The 17,072-nt window shown below is 56.1% G+C and overlaps 1 protein-coding gene across 1 annotated transcript; it reads right to left on the minus strand.

Annotated features, from left to right (window-relative positions):
- Nucleotides 1-12,496: 12,496 nt before the first annotated feature.
- Nucleotides 12,497-15,178, minus strand: FOXF1 (forkhead box F1). The gene is made up of 2 exons (XM_068528304.1): nt 14,197-15,178; nt 12,497-12,738 (listed from the first exon to the last, which is right to left on the minus strand). Exons 1-2 carry the CDS (start codon nt 15,161-15,163, stop codon nt 12,578-12,580), a joined length of 1,128 nt encoding a protein of 375 aa, XP_068384405.1. The 5' UTR covers nt 15,164-15,178; the 3' UTR covers nt 12,497-12,577.
- Between the last annotated feature and the right edge of the window lie 1,894 nt (nt 15,179-17,072).

The following is a 17,072-nucleotide window of genomic DNA, read 5'->3' on the forward strand; positions in this document are numbered from 1 at the left end:
AATGTTCTCAAGGCTCTCAGTCTCCCTTTGAAAAAGCATTTTCTCCTTGGTTTTACAACGAAAATGCAGTGGAGACTTTGGAAAGAGAATTGATCCTTAGATTTGCTCGGTTAAATGCAGACTCTTTCCACATTGTCATGAACAAAACCAGGGGGTAGAATATCTTAACACAGGGCAGCCCAGGCCGTAGGGCCTCTGGGCTCACTCTTTCTCTGCCCGAACCAAACCCCCCGTCCCTTGGCTGGTTTCGTTTTGTCACTTGTGTCCAGCTTGGCCATCCCAGGCTGACTGACTGCCCAGTCCAGAGTAGCGACCTGATACCTGAACTCCTTGCTCCGTTCCGGTTGGCTTTCCCGTTTTTTCCAGAATGCCTCCTGTCTTTGGCATGTTCTTGTTCAGTTTTGGTTGATGTTTCTATCGTTGACTTGCTACCATTGCAGTAGTGCTACAGGAGGGCAGGAAGTGAGCCTGTCCCTGCCTTTACTCCCCACTGTGCCCCAGCCCCAGCCCTGAGAACCACCTGCTGATACACAGCAACTCAGGAGAAATGCAAATGTGAAGGGCTCCGTCAGAGCCAAGGCGGGGGCTGGGTCCGGGCCTCAGCCCTGGGGGCCGGTGTCCGGTGAGTCTGGCGCCAGCACCTTAGACTGTTGAGTTGTGCACATCAGGGATGATCCCTCCGGGTTGAGCCAGAGTGCTGGGTTTTCTGTCACTTTCAGCCAGAATAATCCAGATGTATTGATATACAGATAATCTGAATGCATTCATCATTTTTTATATTTGTGGACAGTAGGTTAGTATGAGGGAAACTAGGACCAAGGGCCTGAAATATAAGCCCTCCAGATGTATCACCTGCACGCCTCCCCTCCATTCGCCTCAGGCAGCCCCAGAGCCATAGTTGTTCTCAGCGCCGCCAGGAGGGGAACTCAGGGACCCTGCTTTTCGTTCTCAAAGTTCTTGAGTATTTGTCAGCATCATAATCGTATAATTCGCATAATAGAAAATAATGGAAAATGAGCACTTGACAAGTTGCTGAGACTGTATGAACCCCTTTTAAGTAGATTTGTCACGATTCCTGGGTCGCATCTTGTATGTTCCTGAGTGGCGCTGCAGTTTTGCTCGCAGGTGCGAGGAGATTCCTGCCGCCCTCAACTCTGCATGGCGAGCGCCGGCCCTGGGGCTTCGCTGTGTCTGCTGACGGTTCCTGTGTTGCCGGCAAGTCATGGAGCCTCCCCGGGCATTAGCGTCCTCATCTTTACAAGGGGAGGGTTGAGCATGTTTGCTTCTAAGGCCTGAACAGTTGTAACGTTCTGTTTCTTTTAAGGCTCACTGCTCACCGTCACTTAGATTTTTTTCTGTTTATAAAAGTAAACTTACCCGTTCTGGAAATTTGGGGATATCAGAAGGACAAAGAGTGTCACCCCTCACCCCACCACTTAAGCAGCCTTGACACTGCCTCTTACTTACTTCCATTCTTTTCTCTGTGCAGTTTTAAAACATAGCTAGGATTCACAGCGTGAGCTTCAGAATCACACAGGTTCGGCCGAGAGCATCAGTGTTGCTGCTGCCTGACACCTCCTGTCGAAACTTCCACGTGCTCAGCTGTGAGTGGACATAGTGATAGGACCTCCTCTAGATTTGTTGTTTTGAAGGGTGAATAAAGCAGCCTGGATTTATTTCTAAGTCATACCACACGTAAAAATAAATTCCAGGCTAATTAAATATCTAAACATAAAAATGAAGGAGGGGCTTCCCTGGTGGCGCAGTGGTTGAGAATCTGCCTGCCAATGCAGGGGACACGGGTTGGAGCCCTGGTCTGGGAAGATCCCACATGCCGTGGAGCAACTAAGCCCGTGCGCCACAACTACTGAGCCTGCGCGTCTGGAGCCTGTGCTCCGCAACAAGAGAGGCCGCGATAGTGAGAGGCCCGTGCACCGCGATGAAGAGTGGCCCCCACTTGCCGCCACTAGAGAAAGCCCTCGCACAGAAACAAAGACCCAACACAGCCATAAATAATAAATAAATAAATAAATAATTTAAAAAGATAAATGAAGGAATTTGGAGATAATAGGAGAGAATGTTTTCTAATGTTGAGTTAGGAAAGGATGGGCAGGGCCCTGAATTTAAGGAGGAACTTATTCCTTGTCCTCTCTTGGAATGTCAGGTTTTGGTGGGTACAGAATCCAAACGAGCCCTCCAGGATGAACTGTCTGCGGGATGCTTCTCCAAGCTACGGCATTAACCAGTGTTTTATGCATCGAAATTTCTATGTGTTCTTTTCTAAAATTTGTTACTATGCATAAACGATTTTATTTAGTATTACTTAAATTGTTTTTTGAATGTTAAGGTAAATAAGCTTTACAACATGTGTCTCCTACTTCTAAAATCGGCCTCTGGACTGGGTGACTGTTACAAATGGAAACAGCTGCTCTCAGAAGGTGCAATGGGCTTGTTCGGGGCTCCAGACCCAGACAGAGGTAAAGCGGGTACTTGGACCCTGGCCTCTGCCCCAGGAACCGTGCCGGCTTCTCTGCATTACGGTTGGCCCTCAACACCTGCAGGTTCTGCACCAACCGTGGCTTCACCCAACTGCAAATTTTGAGACCTGGATGTGGAACCCATGGATATGGAGGGCCGACTGTATTACACAATTTTATATAAGGGACTTGAGCATTGGTGGATTTTGGTATCTACGGAGGCTCCTGGAAACAGTCCCCCACAGATACCAAGGGATGACTATACTTTCTCTACCAGCAGAGGAGCAGGGATAGCGCTGTTCACACCCCACCCTCCCCAACCCAGCCGGCAGCCCCTAAGCTGCCAGGGCGTGTGGGAGCCAGTCCTCCTAGACTCTTAGGGGAGGGGTTCTGTAGGTCTGCCCTCCCATTGTCCTTCGGCCATCATTTGGCCCTTCCTGGTTCCCATCCAGCGACGCACACAGACCTCCCCCAGATGCTGCATGAGGAGAAAGAAACACGACACAAGACTGCAGATAGAAAAGGCTGAGAATAAAACTATCCAAGAAAAGAGAGCCCGTGTAGCTAAAACCACAAAAGAGTTTATGTTTGGTGAAGAGAGATATTGGAGAGAAGATAAAATGTCAGATGAGAGCAACATTTAAAAAGAAACAGTAATCGGGTCCAGGGATGGTAAACATGGGGCAAATCCAACTGTCCATCCACACCCACACCCACACCCACACCCACAGCAGACATCAACAGTCCATCCCAGCACCGTTACTGGCCAAGCCTGAGAAACCTTTGCACTGGATTTTAAGGAACCGGGGCCAGATGATCGTTAGGAGATGAAGCTTTCTGCCTTTTTGCCAAAGGAGCAAAACAGGATCCTTCCCTTCACCTCTTGTTTCCCTGGGGAGCATTGCCACCTATTACTACCTGCGTCCCGCCACAGGCTCCCAGGAAGCACCTGGCTTGCAGAGGACTCTTCCAAAACTTCAGTTCTGCTTCTCACAGCCCCTGCACTCAGCAGAAAGAGCCGAATGGGAATTGCTAACCTCACTTCCCCTGTATCTGGATCTAACCCAACCAATGTTCCAAATACAACAGATACTGTGGACTCCATAGTCATTTTCAAAATGGGTTTTTTCGGGGGTGGGGTGGGGCAGGGCTATCCTGGGGAAGTCTGTCTTCAAAATAAATCTTACACAAAACTCCATACATAAAAGCAGGAAGAAGAGATTAGTGTGTAGGTGAATTTACAGTCACCTCCCGCGGTATTCTTTAACGGGCGCTGCCTACCTGAGCCCCCAGCTGTCCTGCAGCTGAGGGCGGGGTGCCAACCTCAGCTGGGTTGGCTTCTGTCTTCTGGTGATATCGTCTTCTGTCTTCACTCCTGATGATAATGGCTCAAATTTATTGAGCTGTTTAAAATGCTGTGGAAGTTGTAAAGTGTTAGCCCAAGGTTCTTCAACAGCCCCATTGAGAGAAGGGGTCTGTGCAGATGCCCTTGAATCTGGGCCCTGGGGCAGCTGGGTGAACACTGCTGGCTTGCATGAGGAGACCGAGGACCCGGCAGTTTCCTCCTCCTCTTCTCAGGACACTTGTCCGCAGAGCCTGGTCCCCACGCTGTGAGGAAGCCCGAGCTGCCTGGGCCGAGGCCTGACAGAGGAGCGAGTACCACCACCTCACCGTCCTCGTGGGTGTGCCATCTTGAAGGTGGGTCCCCAAGCCCAGGTGAGCCGTCTCAGCTGATGCCTCCTGGAGCAGACAAGGGCTGTTTCCACTGAGCCCTGCCCAGATTTCAGTCAGGAGTGAAATGAATGCTTTTTGCCGCTTTAAGTTTAGAGGGTGATTTGTTCTTCATTAATAATATAATTTCATTTCATTTATATTAAAACAACATTACTATATGAATTGTATGATGTATTTATAAATACACGTATATTACTGAAGATACAATTTAGAAATACAAATTCTATAGATACGCAAATGCATAATTTCACCTGATCCTCACGGTCGCTTTTGAGAGACGTCCCTATTCACAGACGGGTAACTTGCCCACAGTCCCCCAGCTTTGGTAGTGAAGCCAGGAGTCGGGTTGTAGCTGATTGTAGTCTAGGCCAGAGTTATCTTGTGTATCTTCTTTCACTGTGGGTCGCCTTCACCTTGCCACCTAAGGTATAAAGAGGCACACAAAACCGGGTCATTTTCTAGAAGAGAGATTCAGGGTGGGGTGATACCCCCAGGCGCACACATGCTAGTGGCAGAGACACCCCTGGGGCCGGGTCTGCTCAGTTCAGGAGCCTGCAGGAGAGTCTCCAGGCAGGGGGCGGTGGGTTTTGTCCACTCTCTGAGTTGCATCTGTCGTGCTGCCTTCAATTCTGATCTGCACGTCACTAGGTAGCTGCCCCTGCTGGAAGCCCTCAGTCTGAGGGTCACCAGGCCAGCTTCCCCTCTGTTGCTTGAAATAGCCCCGTATTTTATTGCCTGTGTAGATGAGGCACCTGAGGCACCGAGTTGTGATGGCTTGTCCCCTGGTGCGTGGCAGAGCCCCTCTTGTCCCTCTCCCCCACCACGCCCTCCCCTGTGAGTCCCACTTGCTTTGCCGGTCCTTGTCATCCTAGGTTTTCACTGGAGACTGCCTGGGCGATCTTTCAGACAAGCAGAGGCTTCTAAATAGCGGAACCCACACTCCTGTTCCTCCAGTGGGGCAGGACTTCTTCTTGTGAATGGAATTCTTTATTTCCGACGTCCATAAATCACAAAAGTTAAAATGGGAGCTGACATGTGACCATGTAATGTGGACATTTTGCACTTTGGATGTTTTGGAAGCAATAAACTCAGACCCTGAAGTGCTGAGTTGTGAGCAAACTAAACATCCCTGCCTGCCTCGGAGGGTGGATTAACTCAGTTAACCCTTAGAAGAATGCCATGAAGCAGGTGTTGTTACGTTCCCGTTTTCTAGGTGAGAAAGATGTGGCTCCCAGAGGTTATCGGACTTGTTCAGGTCACACGGCAGAGCTGGCCTTCAGTCCCAGGGCCTCTCCCCACCATCAAGGGAGAAGCCTGTCCGTCATCATCTCTTGACTACCAACAGGCCTCCGAGGCAGCGGGGAGCCACAGTGGCCCATGGGGACACCAGAGACAATTGACTTAGTGGTGGAGGCACATGGTGTTGAAGCCACACCCACCAGGGTTGGCAGTGAATCCAGTTCCAACGGGTCCTTGCTGTGCAACCTCAGGCGGAGTGCTTGCCCTCTCGGTTTCTTCACCTGTAAGCCCTTCATAGATTTTCTAATCCTTTGAGAGGAGTTCTCCTACCATCACCCCCATTTTAAAGATGGGGAAGCCGAGGCATAGTGGGGAGGCACCGGCCCGAGCTCACAGTTGGGAAGCAGTGGAGTTGGGACTCAGACTCGGGCCCTCTGACTCCCAGGGTCTCAATCCTGGGTTCGTCGTCTGCTTCTCCAGGGTCGGGAGGTCTCCGTGTGTGCAGGGAGACGTCTCCTGGAGCCGACACACTGTCTCAAGGGGTGGGTTTGAAGCCATGTTTGCTTCCTTCCTTTCACCTTTCTACAGTTTATTTATTTTCTTTTGAATAAGCCCTATCATTTGTGTAATTAGGAAAAGACTAAATTCATTTAGTTTGGCTCTCTCCCGTAAAACGCCAGCTGCCCCTTAGCAAAGGTCAGAGGGCCTGAAACATCAAAATCAATTTTCCTCAGTGGGTCCCTGCTGTGGTCCCAACAAAAACGGCGAGGTGGACAGCAGGTGGCGCTGCCCCCTCAGAAACAGCCAGGGGCGGGATCCCTGGGACCGTTCAGATGCTAGGCTGCCTCCTCTCCCAGGGAGGGTCCCCTGCCCCGATCTCTCTGCCCAGGGAAGGCTTCTGACCATTTGGACAGAGATGGCCCAGCCCTCCCTGCTTCACCCCAAGCTGTGACCACGCAAAGGTGTTACAGCAGGACCCAGAAACACGGTGTGCTGAACTATGGGGCTTGCTTTGGTGGAAATTTCCAAATACAGAAACGTCTCCTTTTCCAGGGGACATCTGAGGGCCCGGCATGCCCTGTGGTCGTGAACCCTGACACAGCAGGGCTCACGGAGCCCGTGCCTCCTCCCTGGTGTGATGCCGTGGTTTTAATGACATAAGCCTGGGGAGGCTTATCACCACCGTTACTCCTCAGACCACTATCCAGCTGCAGCGTTTCTCCCTGGGCTGCCACCCCACTGACACAGTGAACTGCAGGAAATCAGCCGCAGGGCACAGCCTACACCCGGCCCCAGCGCCTCTGTCCACTCTGGACAGGCTCGCCCTTCTCGGCGTCCTCAGACAGCCCGCGCTGTAAGAGTTGGCGGGGACCTTGGTGACAATGACCACACGGGGGTCTTGAACAGCACCAGCTTTCTGCCTCTGCCGGGGGCTTGGGTTGCCTTGGCCTTGGTGACGTTGCCTCTTCAGGGTGTTGACACGACCGACCCCAAGTATCCTGATGCTGGAAACAGTGCACTGGTCTGTTGACCTGTGTCAGCAGGGGTGTGTCAGCTGCTGAATCTTGTCTGATCCAATGGCAGAGGGTAGTGGGTACTCAGTGTCCCTGAATGAGTGAATCTGTGCCAGCTTCTTCCTCTGTCCTGTGTTTCGTGCCGGCGGCATTTTACACTTGCAGAGTCAGTTGTCCCTCCTCCCCTGCCCATCCCCAAAGCACAGAGATCAGTACAGTTGTTAAGGGCCCATGATTTGTCTCCGTCCCACAATAAGTCAGTGCGCCATCGTGAGTGGACGTGGCTTGCCAGCGGGAGATGCTGAACAAGGGCCTCCCTCCTTAAAACAGCCCAGAACTCTGAGCTCTTGGTACCCAGAAGATTCCAGAGGCAGAGCAGGAGGGCGCAGCCACATATAGTGCCCCAGCTGGCCTCTCTTGCCTTGAGCTTCAACTTTTGTTTGAGTTTTTCTCCGTTGGACTAAGGGGCCCAAGGAAGTGGAGGGATCTCTCATGGAGGTCCATGGTGGGAACCTACGAAAACCAGGTCCATTGTCCCAGAGAGGAGGTGAAAGTCAGGTGTCTGAGCTGGGGCTGCTAGGAGAGTCTCCCCACCCCATCCAAATGGAGGCAGGGGGTTCAGAGGGACCCCAGTCCCTTGTGCTGCCCCTGCCCATTGCCATCTCCCCAGCAGAGGCAGGAGGCTGGCAGAGACTGGATCACGGACCACACTTCAACTTCCCTCCTTTTTCACTAGGCCTCATGGCTGGGGAAAACGGGTGTCCAGGAGCCATGGGGCACAGTGGTTAGGGACATGGGCTTTGTGGTCAGAAAGTCCTGGGTCTGAGTCCAAATTCCACCTCTTACCAGCAGTGTCTTGATAAAGTCCCCTAACCTCTCTGAGCTCATTTCTGCATCTGGAATCGGGAGCAGTAAGTTGTAGGACCTGTCTAAGAGGGCTGCTGAGAAGGTGAACAGAGGTGGTGTGTAAAGAGGACGGCCACGTGGCCAGCACAAGGCGCCTCCTGCACAAACTCAAGCCCTGTGTCTGCTCGCCTGGGTGCCAAGTGCCCTCCATCAGCTGCTGCTTAGAGTCACAAGCTGGCTGGGCCACTGGGCGGGAGGGGGCAGCAGAGGCCACAATGAGACTCCTTCACCGGGCTTTTCTCAGGAGCCCAGAGAATGCTGGAGGAGAGACTCTAAACTTAGCACCCATCAGGACCACCTGGAAATCTGTGAGCCTGTGGATTCCCGGGTCCCACCTCCAGAGATTCTAATCCAGTGACTCAGCACCTGCCCCTGCCTCTGCCCCCATCTGCAGTTTGAGCAGACACCCCTAGTATTTCTGATGAGGGCAGTTCCTGGGCCTCATTCTTGAGAACCACCCTCAGAAGTGAAGCCCTTGAGCACAGGGTTAGGAGATCCTGGGGAGGGTCCACATCGGAACCCCTGACTCAACCCCACTTTGGAATTCCATCTCTGGAGCCAACTGGGACGTCTTCCTTCTCCCTGGGAACGGAGGGAAAGTCCAGGTGCGTCATACTGGAAGATGGGGCGTCCAGTGGTTCCCAAGCTGGATGCCCGAGTCCCTGAGCAGGAGGCCTTGTAAATATGGGTTCTTGCAACTCGTTTGACACCCACCCCACTCTCTAGGGGAGGAGGATAAGAAATGCCTGCCTCTCATAGCCATTCCTGGCTGGGCATCCTGGAGCTAGGCTGTCCTCTTGCTCCTGACAGGTGTCGCCTCACTGACCACTGAGGTGAGGAGAACCGAGGCTCCGAGGTAACATGTCTCGCCCAGGTCAAGTGGCGCTGGAGCTGGGACTCTAGCTCCATCTTTGCACTGCTTCCAGGAGAGCTGCAGGCGGGGAGCCAGGCCTTCAGTACACGCCCCCCCCCAGCCACTCCCCGTCCCTAGCCCTCCAGCCCCAAAGGGCAAAGGGAACGGCAGGACCAGGCAGGCACTTTCCCTTCGGAAGCACGCAGCCTGAGTTCCGACTGGTCGCCAGGCCTGTAGCTCCCGTCTGCCAGGGGCTGGGGAGCCAGGACACTGCGCCAAGGCGCCGCTGCTGCTGCCGCTTGGGGCTGCGATGGCCAGCAGCCGAGGTTCAGCTGTGTCCGAGCCGTCGGCCCCCCGCAGAGAACTGCCACGGGAGGTGTAATCCGCGAACAGAAGCCCTAGATAGTGAACATCCTGCCGCTTCCCCACCTCCTGGCCTATTGTTTTGGGGAGTATTCATACCCTTGGGGTATTTTGACTGCGTTTTTCCAGGACAACCCCCCTAAAGATGTGTGCAGAACTTTTGAATTAATTCTCTCGAAAATGTCCCTAAGCTAGAATGATACCCCTTTACGCACCCAGGGCGTGTGATTTTGCACCAGACTCAGAAGCGCCTTTGCATTTTAAGCTGGTAACTTGCACAAGCTGTGCACGCTTTTGTGTTGCACGGTGGTGGGAGCTTCATCCCCGTGGTCCCTGTGTGAGCCAGGCCGAAATGGGCCTTGGGGAAGACTCGAGCGAACGTGGTCTTGCGCAGGGGCAGCGGGCGGCTTCGTGAAATCTTGGTCGTGGAGGCAATTATGCCTGTAGAATCTGGCCCTTGCGGGTGTGCCTGGAGCCAAACTCTGTCCGCGGGGAAGGCTGGACTTTGCTGTCATCCGCAGGCTCCAGGTCAGGCCCGAGGCAGGCCAGGCCCATCCCTGATCCCTGGGCTCCCCGGGGCTGGTTTTCCTGCACAGGCCCCTCTGGGTGCCTCCCACCTGGCCTGGCCGGGACGTGAGCGCGCCGGGAGATCCTGCTGAAATGAAGGCGCTCGCTCCGGGGGAGATGAACAGGAGACCTGGGTTCGCCGCCACCCCCCACCCCCCACCCTGGTCCAGCGGCGCCAAAGCCACGTGCTACCAGGGCACACCAAGGGGCCAAGGGGGTGGGTGCGGGGACTGGAGACGCTGCCCGAGAAGTCAGGGAGCGCGCCGACTGGGCTGGCATTGGGTTTCTCCTAATCAGCCCCACTTCCCCGGAGCCTCCATCCTAATTGGGGCGCAGGCTCCGATGGAGGGAGTAGGGGGCCCCACTCCTGCCTGCCTGCCTGCCAAGGTTGTCTGGAGCCCCACCGCGACGTTCCTGCGCTGGAGGCCTGGGGGCTTTTCTCTGGCCCCGTTCTGGGCACCGATGGGAGGCAGGGGGTGCAGAGAGGTGGCCTCTGCCCCGCAAGACAGTGAGTGCCTCCTCCGCCCTCCGTGAAGCTGCCCAGGAGACCCGGGCCCGCCGCTTCGGCCGCCCAAGACCCCGAGGGACGGAGGCGCCGGCTTCTTCCTGTGCCCTTTATCTCGGTTTTATAGACAGCTGTTAGTTTGGGGCATTGATTGCCTGGGCGAGTTTATTGATAATTTTGATGTAACAGAGCACCGGAGAAATTGCCCTCACGTCCAGAATGTCAAATTTGAGAAGAACCAGGTTCAGAGGCTCACGACCCCACGATGCGGAGAAACTGCGGTGGGTCTTGAACGGCTGCACCGACAATGTGACTTTATTGTGTTTGTTTTCCTAGGTAGCTGGGAATTGGAATAGAAAGAGGGTCAGTAGGGGAGACAGACTTTTTAAAATGGATTTTCCCCCTAATGATTTAGGGGGAAATGTAAGCAGATTGGAAACATGCCTATCACCTTGCTCTCCCACCAACAGCCTTTTTCCTGCTCAAATTTTACTCGCTTCTCCATTGGGGAAAACCAAGTGCAGGGCACAAAAAAAAAAAAAAAAAAAAAAATCCTACCAAAAAAAAAAAAAAAAACCTTAAAAGATGTTCCATGATTTATAACAGCTGGAATATGGGAACAGTAAAGTCTGAAACTCAAAGTACAATTCTCATTGGTCTTGGAGTGGCCAAAACAAAAGTGTAAAATATTTTACATGTATACATATATATATACACACACACACATATATATATGTTTTTTCCCTGGGGGAGGGACAACTATAGTTTTTCTTTAAATGTTTGCTTATTTCTTTAAAACAAGAAATGACATTTAGAGGGGCAGAGGGCTCTTCTTAAAAAACAGAAGCCAAGAAAAAGAGTTACTCTTGTCCAGATTTCACTTCAGCGTGAAATGAAGAGTGAAAAGAGAAGGATTAGCCAAGAAATAAAAAAGAAGAAAAAAGTATTAAGAATCATCCATACTTTAAAAAAAAAAAAAGCTAGATATCCCAGGCTCTTTTCTGTCTGTATTTGGAAGATATTCTGCAATCCCAATGAAATACTCATGCGATTTTATTTCTAGTTGATACAATATTAAAGGCCATGTACAAACGTTACACATTTTTATTTTTGTTCTTTTTTAGGAAAAAATACACAAAAGGCAAAAACATCCTCAAATTGTCATTTTTATACAGTGCAGAAGGAAATTTAAAATACGTGTCCCAGACGCTGCACCCCAGCAGCCAAAATACTAAAAAAAAGGGGGGGGGGTCCTTCATTTTATATATATATATATATATTTATTTATTTATATAAAACATATGGAAATTTGTCTTTACACAGATCGGACTTAGTTTCAAATTTACAATGGATACCTAAAAAAAAAAATCTACGCGGCAAATATTGCCAACAAAGTTACACCATTAATACTGATAAACGGAGGAGCCTATGCGGTGTTTCGATTATTAGGGAAAGAAAGTAGAATAAATAACAGGATGAGCCTTGCTATCGTTTTTTAAAAGTGCCTTAACCTTTCTGCGTCACCGCAATCCTGAATCCGAGCGCTCAGCGGGCCTTCCCGGTCCCCGCGGCGCCGTGTTTTCCTCACTCTCCCACCAGAAGGTTTACAGTAGAGATCAGGAGACAGCCAGGTCTCGGGAGAAAAACACCCACCAAAAAAGTCAAAATAAAGTTAGAAACCAAACCAAAATCACTGAAGAGAAGGAAGGAGAGGAAGGTGGAGGGGGACGGCAGCAGAGGCCCGAGAGCCGCCGCTTCTGGGCTCCTTCTGGTTTCTTTCCTAAGACGAGCAGTGGCTTCAGAAATGCAAGTTATTCGCACAAGGATCCACCTGTGGTTGATCGGAGGACTTCTGAGGTGGGGAGGGAGAAGGCGATTTCTTGCCCCCCCTTCCCTGCAAAAGATGGCTCTGAAAGGAGACGCGCATTCCAAGACATTCTTTCAAAAAAAATTAAAAATAAAAAGATAAATACTCAACCAAAAAATAAAAGTATTTGATAAAGACGGTCTCACATGTTTGCCTTTCTCCTTCCCCGACTTTTGCCATTGGAGGGGAAGAGGGGGAGAGACCTCAGCAGAATGCCTGTTTAGATGTTGAGGGTTTTTCCCCAACACAGCACCTTCTCAGCCGGTTTCAATAGGATCAAAAATAGATATTTATTTTTCAACAGCTGCGGTCAGATCCGGCCCCACCACCACCATTTTAAAGAAACTGTTGAGGGAGTGGCGGGGAGGTGCCGACAGCGGGGCTCCGTCTTTGCCTTGGGGATTCCTTTCCCGAATAATCCGGTCGGGGAGGGGTCAAACCCTTTTCTTCTGCCGACGGTTATACCTCGAAAATAAAGCAGTTTCTGGCGATGGGTTCCGAAGTCCCAGTGCCCGGCCAGCCCCTGCCCGGAGGGCCCCGGGGGCTGTGGCCTCACATCACGCACGGCTTGATGTCTTGGTAGGTGACCTGCTGGTGGTAGTAAGAGCCACCGCCGGCTGAGTGCATGGACGAGGATGCCATTGTGTTGAAAGAGAAGACGAACTCCTTTCGGTCACACATGCTGGGCGACTGCGAGTGATACCGCGGGATGCCTGCAGGGCAAGGCGACAGGAAAGGGGACGTTAAAGGGTTAGCCTCCGGAGGCCAGAGTTCCAGGTGGAGAAGCGCCTTTACCCGAGGGGCGCACGGGGCAGGCCTGCCCGGCTCGGGCGCAGGGCTGGAGGCCTCCCCTCTACAGCGCCTCCCCATGTCCGAGTTCCCGGTCTCCGTAGGGCCGGCGCCCAAAGGGAAGATCCCCAGACACTGGCAAGGATCCCTGCTCCCCTGAGTGCCCGCTGCCTGGGCCTCTCCCACCTTGGACACCGAGCCTGGGCCGGGGGCTTCCAGAGGCTGACGGGGAAGTGGTGAGGGGGGCCGAGATGCGCCAGCAGAGAAGGTCCAGCGGCCTCCACGTTCAGGGCAGCCTGGGGCCTGTGCCTGGCGCTGGGCAGCCACCTTCCAACCCCAAAGGCTGCGGCGGCCCCAGAGCAGCCAGCCAGGCCGGCAGGGCCAACACGGGGGCCAAGGGTGGCTTCTCCAGAGGAAGGGCCCTTAGGAGAACCGAGCCTCTGGGACAGCTGGAGCCCGCCTGGAGTTTGAAGCCGCCCAAGCTGGGCAACCCCCGTGCAGAGGGCCCCTCCAGCCTCCAGGCCCGGCTCCTCCCTCCCACAGGCTGCTGACAGCTGACTCCTGACAGGCCCCTGCTTGGATCACTCCAAGCTCTTCTCAGAACCAGGCCCAGAAGGCTGCTAGTGGGTGCCGAGATGGAAGGTTCAGAGGGGAAGATTGCTGTGCACCTTCTTTCTCGGAGGATTGCGGGTGGGGCGGTACCTGGAGACCTGAAAACCTGGCTCCTGAGAAACAGTCTGTGCGGGGGGCCTGCAACTCTGACCCTCGATCGGGTCCCCTCTCTGCCTCTGTCACCATAAAATGCCCCGACTCAATGTTCGCGTGCCCCAGGCCTGATTCCTGAAAGGCCGGCCTCTGAGCCTCTGAGCAAGCGTGGAGCCCGGCCGGCTTTGGGCCTAACTCTTCCGTCCTGCCCGGCTCAGAGCAGAGGCGGCTCTCCCGCAGCTTTTCTGGGGCGACTGGGGAGAGTGAGCCAGCTGTCCGGGGCTGGGCCTGGCTCCATCCCGGGAACTTGCTGAGGTGTGAGGGGGCTAAGGGACCTGAGGGGACTTAGAATATTGGAGTCTAATAAGACTTTGGTGAGGATGGGGCCTACCTGGCCAGGCTGGGGCAGCCAGCAGCTGGGAGTTGAAACAGAAAAGACGACGACATCTTAGTCTATACTGGGGGCTCCAGGCTGCACTCGCCCCTCAAATGGGGGGAGGTGGGGCTGAGAGGCACCCTGGGGAGCTGGTGCCTCCCCACAGCATGGGGCTTGGCACCCCACGGCAGTGGCCGCAGGCTGTGGCCCGGGGCGGTCAGCAGCTTCTGGGGGCTGGGTCTGCAGTGCACTCACAGATGCCCTCCCCTCAGGACTGGGGCAGCTCAGCTTCCCCACTCACCTTGCAGCTCAGCTGGGGCGTTGTGACTGTTCTGGTGCAGATACGGCTGGTCCAGGGAATGCGTGGAGAGGCTGCCGGACAGGGGGTTGGCCGCGGGGTTGCAGGGGGACAGGGGCTGCTGCTTGATGTAGGAGGCGCTGCTGTTGAGCGCCGCGGAGGCAGAGGGCGGCCAGGCGGCCGCGGAGCCTGAGTAGACGGCGTGGGGCTCCATGACCCCACCGGCGGCCGCGGGCAGCAGTGGGGAAGCAGGCACCGAGCTGTCGTGGTGCGGGTACTCGCCGGCCGCCGCGGCGCCGCAGCTGCCCATGTACGAGTGGCCGCCGTTGGCGGGCAGGTGGGGCACCGAGTGGCTGGGCAAAGCCATGCCGTCCACGTTGCCCGGCAAGTGGCCGTTCATCATGCCCAGACCTCCCTCCAGCGCCAGGCTGTTGGGCGGGCACGAGAGGCCGCCGGCGGAGCCCTGGAAGCTGTAGGTGTCCGGGAGGTGGTTGAAGCCGAGCCCGTTCATCATGCTGTACATGGGCTTGAGCGCCTGGCATTTCCTTCGGAAGCCGCGCGGCCGCCGCCGAAAGGAGCCCTCCTCGAACATGAACTCACTGGCCGGGTCGATGGTCCAGTAGTGGCCCTTGCCCGGCCGCCCGAGGCCCTTGGGCAGCTTGATGAAGCACTCATTGAGCGAGAGGTTGTGGCGCACGGAGTTCTTCCAGCCCTGGTAGGAGCCGCGGAAGAACGGGAAGCGGCTCTGCAGGAACTGGTAGATCTCGCTGAGTGTCAGGCGCTTGGTGGGCGAGCTCTGGATGGCCATGACGATGAGCGCGATGTACGAGTAGGGCGGCTTCTCTGGGCGCCGGATGCCGGCGTTGGTCTTCTTGGCCTTGGACGGGCCGGACGACGCGGGGTCCATGGCCGCGCCGCCTCCCCCGCCGCCGCCGTGCGGTGGCTGCTGTTTCTCGGGCGCCGAAGACATCGGGTGGCTGCTGCCGCCGCCGCCGCTGCCGCTGCTGCTCTGCGCCGCCGACGAGCCGGGAGGAGGAGGAGGAGGAAGAGGAGGGGGAGGGGGAGGAGGGCAAGGGGGAGGGGGCTGCGCGCGCGGGGCTGGCTGCACCTCTGCCGTCATCGGCGGCCACTTCTCCCGAGCGAGCCTCGGCGCGCCCTCCCCCGCCCGCCCGCCCGCTCGCCCGCTCGCCCGCTCGCTCGCTCGCTCGCTCGCCCGCTCGCCCGCTCGCCCGCTCGTCCTCCCCGAGGAGCTGCTGGATCCGCGGGCGGTTGGCGCAGAGCCCCCTCTCTCTCCAGCTGCCTCCTCCCCCCACCTACTCTCCTCCCTCTTTCCCTCTCGCCCTCCCACAAGGGAAGGAGCCGAGCGGAGGCTGAGAGCAGGCTCTCTGCAGCCTGGGCGGAGGCCGCTAGGAAGCCCCCCACCGGTTTTTTGGGGGAGGCACCACCTCTCGGGCCGGTGGCCGTGCGCCTCCGCGGGGAGCAGCGCTCGGTCCCCACCACCCGCGGCGCTCGGCTCCACGACTCCAGCCGAGGCCGCCCTCTCTGCCTTGTCTCTCGGCGGCGTCTCGCGGGCCGGCGTAAGACCCTCCAGGAGTTCCCTCCCCTCCCTGCCCCCCTCCGGCCCCCGCGGTGGTGGGCGCTTAAAGGGCCCCCACCCTCGCCTCCCAGCGGCCGCCTGCAGAACCCGCCCCGCCTCCACCAACCTGGCGAGCAAGTGTTAAAGCGCCCTCGGCCCGCGGTTCAGCCCAGCTGCGCGCAGGCCCCCCGCCTTCCCTGCCCGGGCCGCGCGGAGGAAAACGCACCCCGGGTCCCGGGCCTTCCCCGACGCGTACTGCTCGGTGGCAAATCGCAACTGCAGTGGCGGCCGTGGCCGCCGGATCGTGACCATCGCGGACACAGCCGGTTCGGCTACGGGTCCCCGCGGCCGGCGGGCGTGTGTTCCCGCGAGGGACCGCCTACCCACTCTCCCCGCCCCGGGAAGGACTGCGCCGCGCCCGGGACTTTTCGGACTCGCCCAGCCCCGCGCGAGCGGGCGGGCAGCCGATGGAGCCGAGCGCGGGCGGAAAACGAAACCGCAGGGCGGGTCGCTGCCGCTTTGTCTCCGGCGCCGCGGGCCGTTCGGGGAGCGAATGAGAACCTCTGGCCTTGCGGGGACCAACACCTCACGGGCTTCCCGAACAAGCGGCCACGCTCATTCACTTTGTGCACTCGTGCACACACATGCATACACTGATGCACATGCAAACCCGGTAAATTTCGCAGACTCAGACGTGCAAACTCACACCCACGCGTTCGTTCCCACTCACGCGCACACGGCGCTCAGGCATGTGCGTGCCCACTCTTGCGCTCACTCACGCGCACACAAAGCCCACAGGAGCTTCAATTCGCACCTACTCCCACTCATGTGCACACTAGCCACGCTGATCTGAGCTCACACATAGCTCAGTTGACCCCCCCCCCCCAGCATGCACACTGAAAACCCGCATATTTGGCCCCGCAGTCCCTGTGTCCCCGCTTCCCAAGAGCAGGTCCCGATTTCTCGCAGATGGTAAAGGCCCTGGCAGGAAGTTTATACGGCTCAACGTAAACACGTTCTGGGGGATTCTTTAATAATAATAATAGAGAATTCCGCGTGCGCGGGGGGAGTTGGCCTAATGCCCCTGTGGGCTCGGTCTGCCGCCGCCGCGGGGGCCTCTGACATTGCGCGCCAGGCCAGGTTCCGGAAAGCAGTCTGCGCGGGCGGGGAGCATGGGCCCCGGGCGGCCCTGGCGCGCCGGGCTGCCCGCAGCGGGGGGCTCGCACGCAGCCTTACCCCGCCAACCTCCCGGCGCTGGGGTGCGGGCTAGGACGGGGTAGGGGGGACGGTGGCGCCGAGCGCA

This window comes from Eschrichtius robustus, chromosome 19, assembly GCF_028021215.1.
Source record: "Eschrichtius robustus isolate mEscRob2 chromosome 19, mEscRob2.pri, whole genome shotgun sequence".
NCBI lineage: Eukaryota > Metazoa > Chordata > Mammalia > Artiodactyla > Eschrichtiidae > Eschrichtius > Eschrichtius robustus.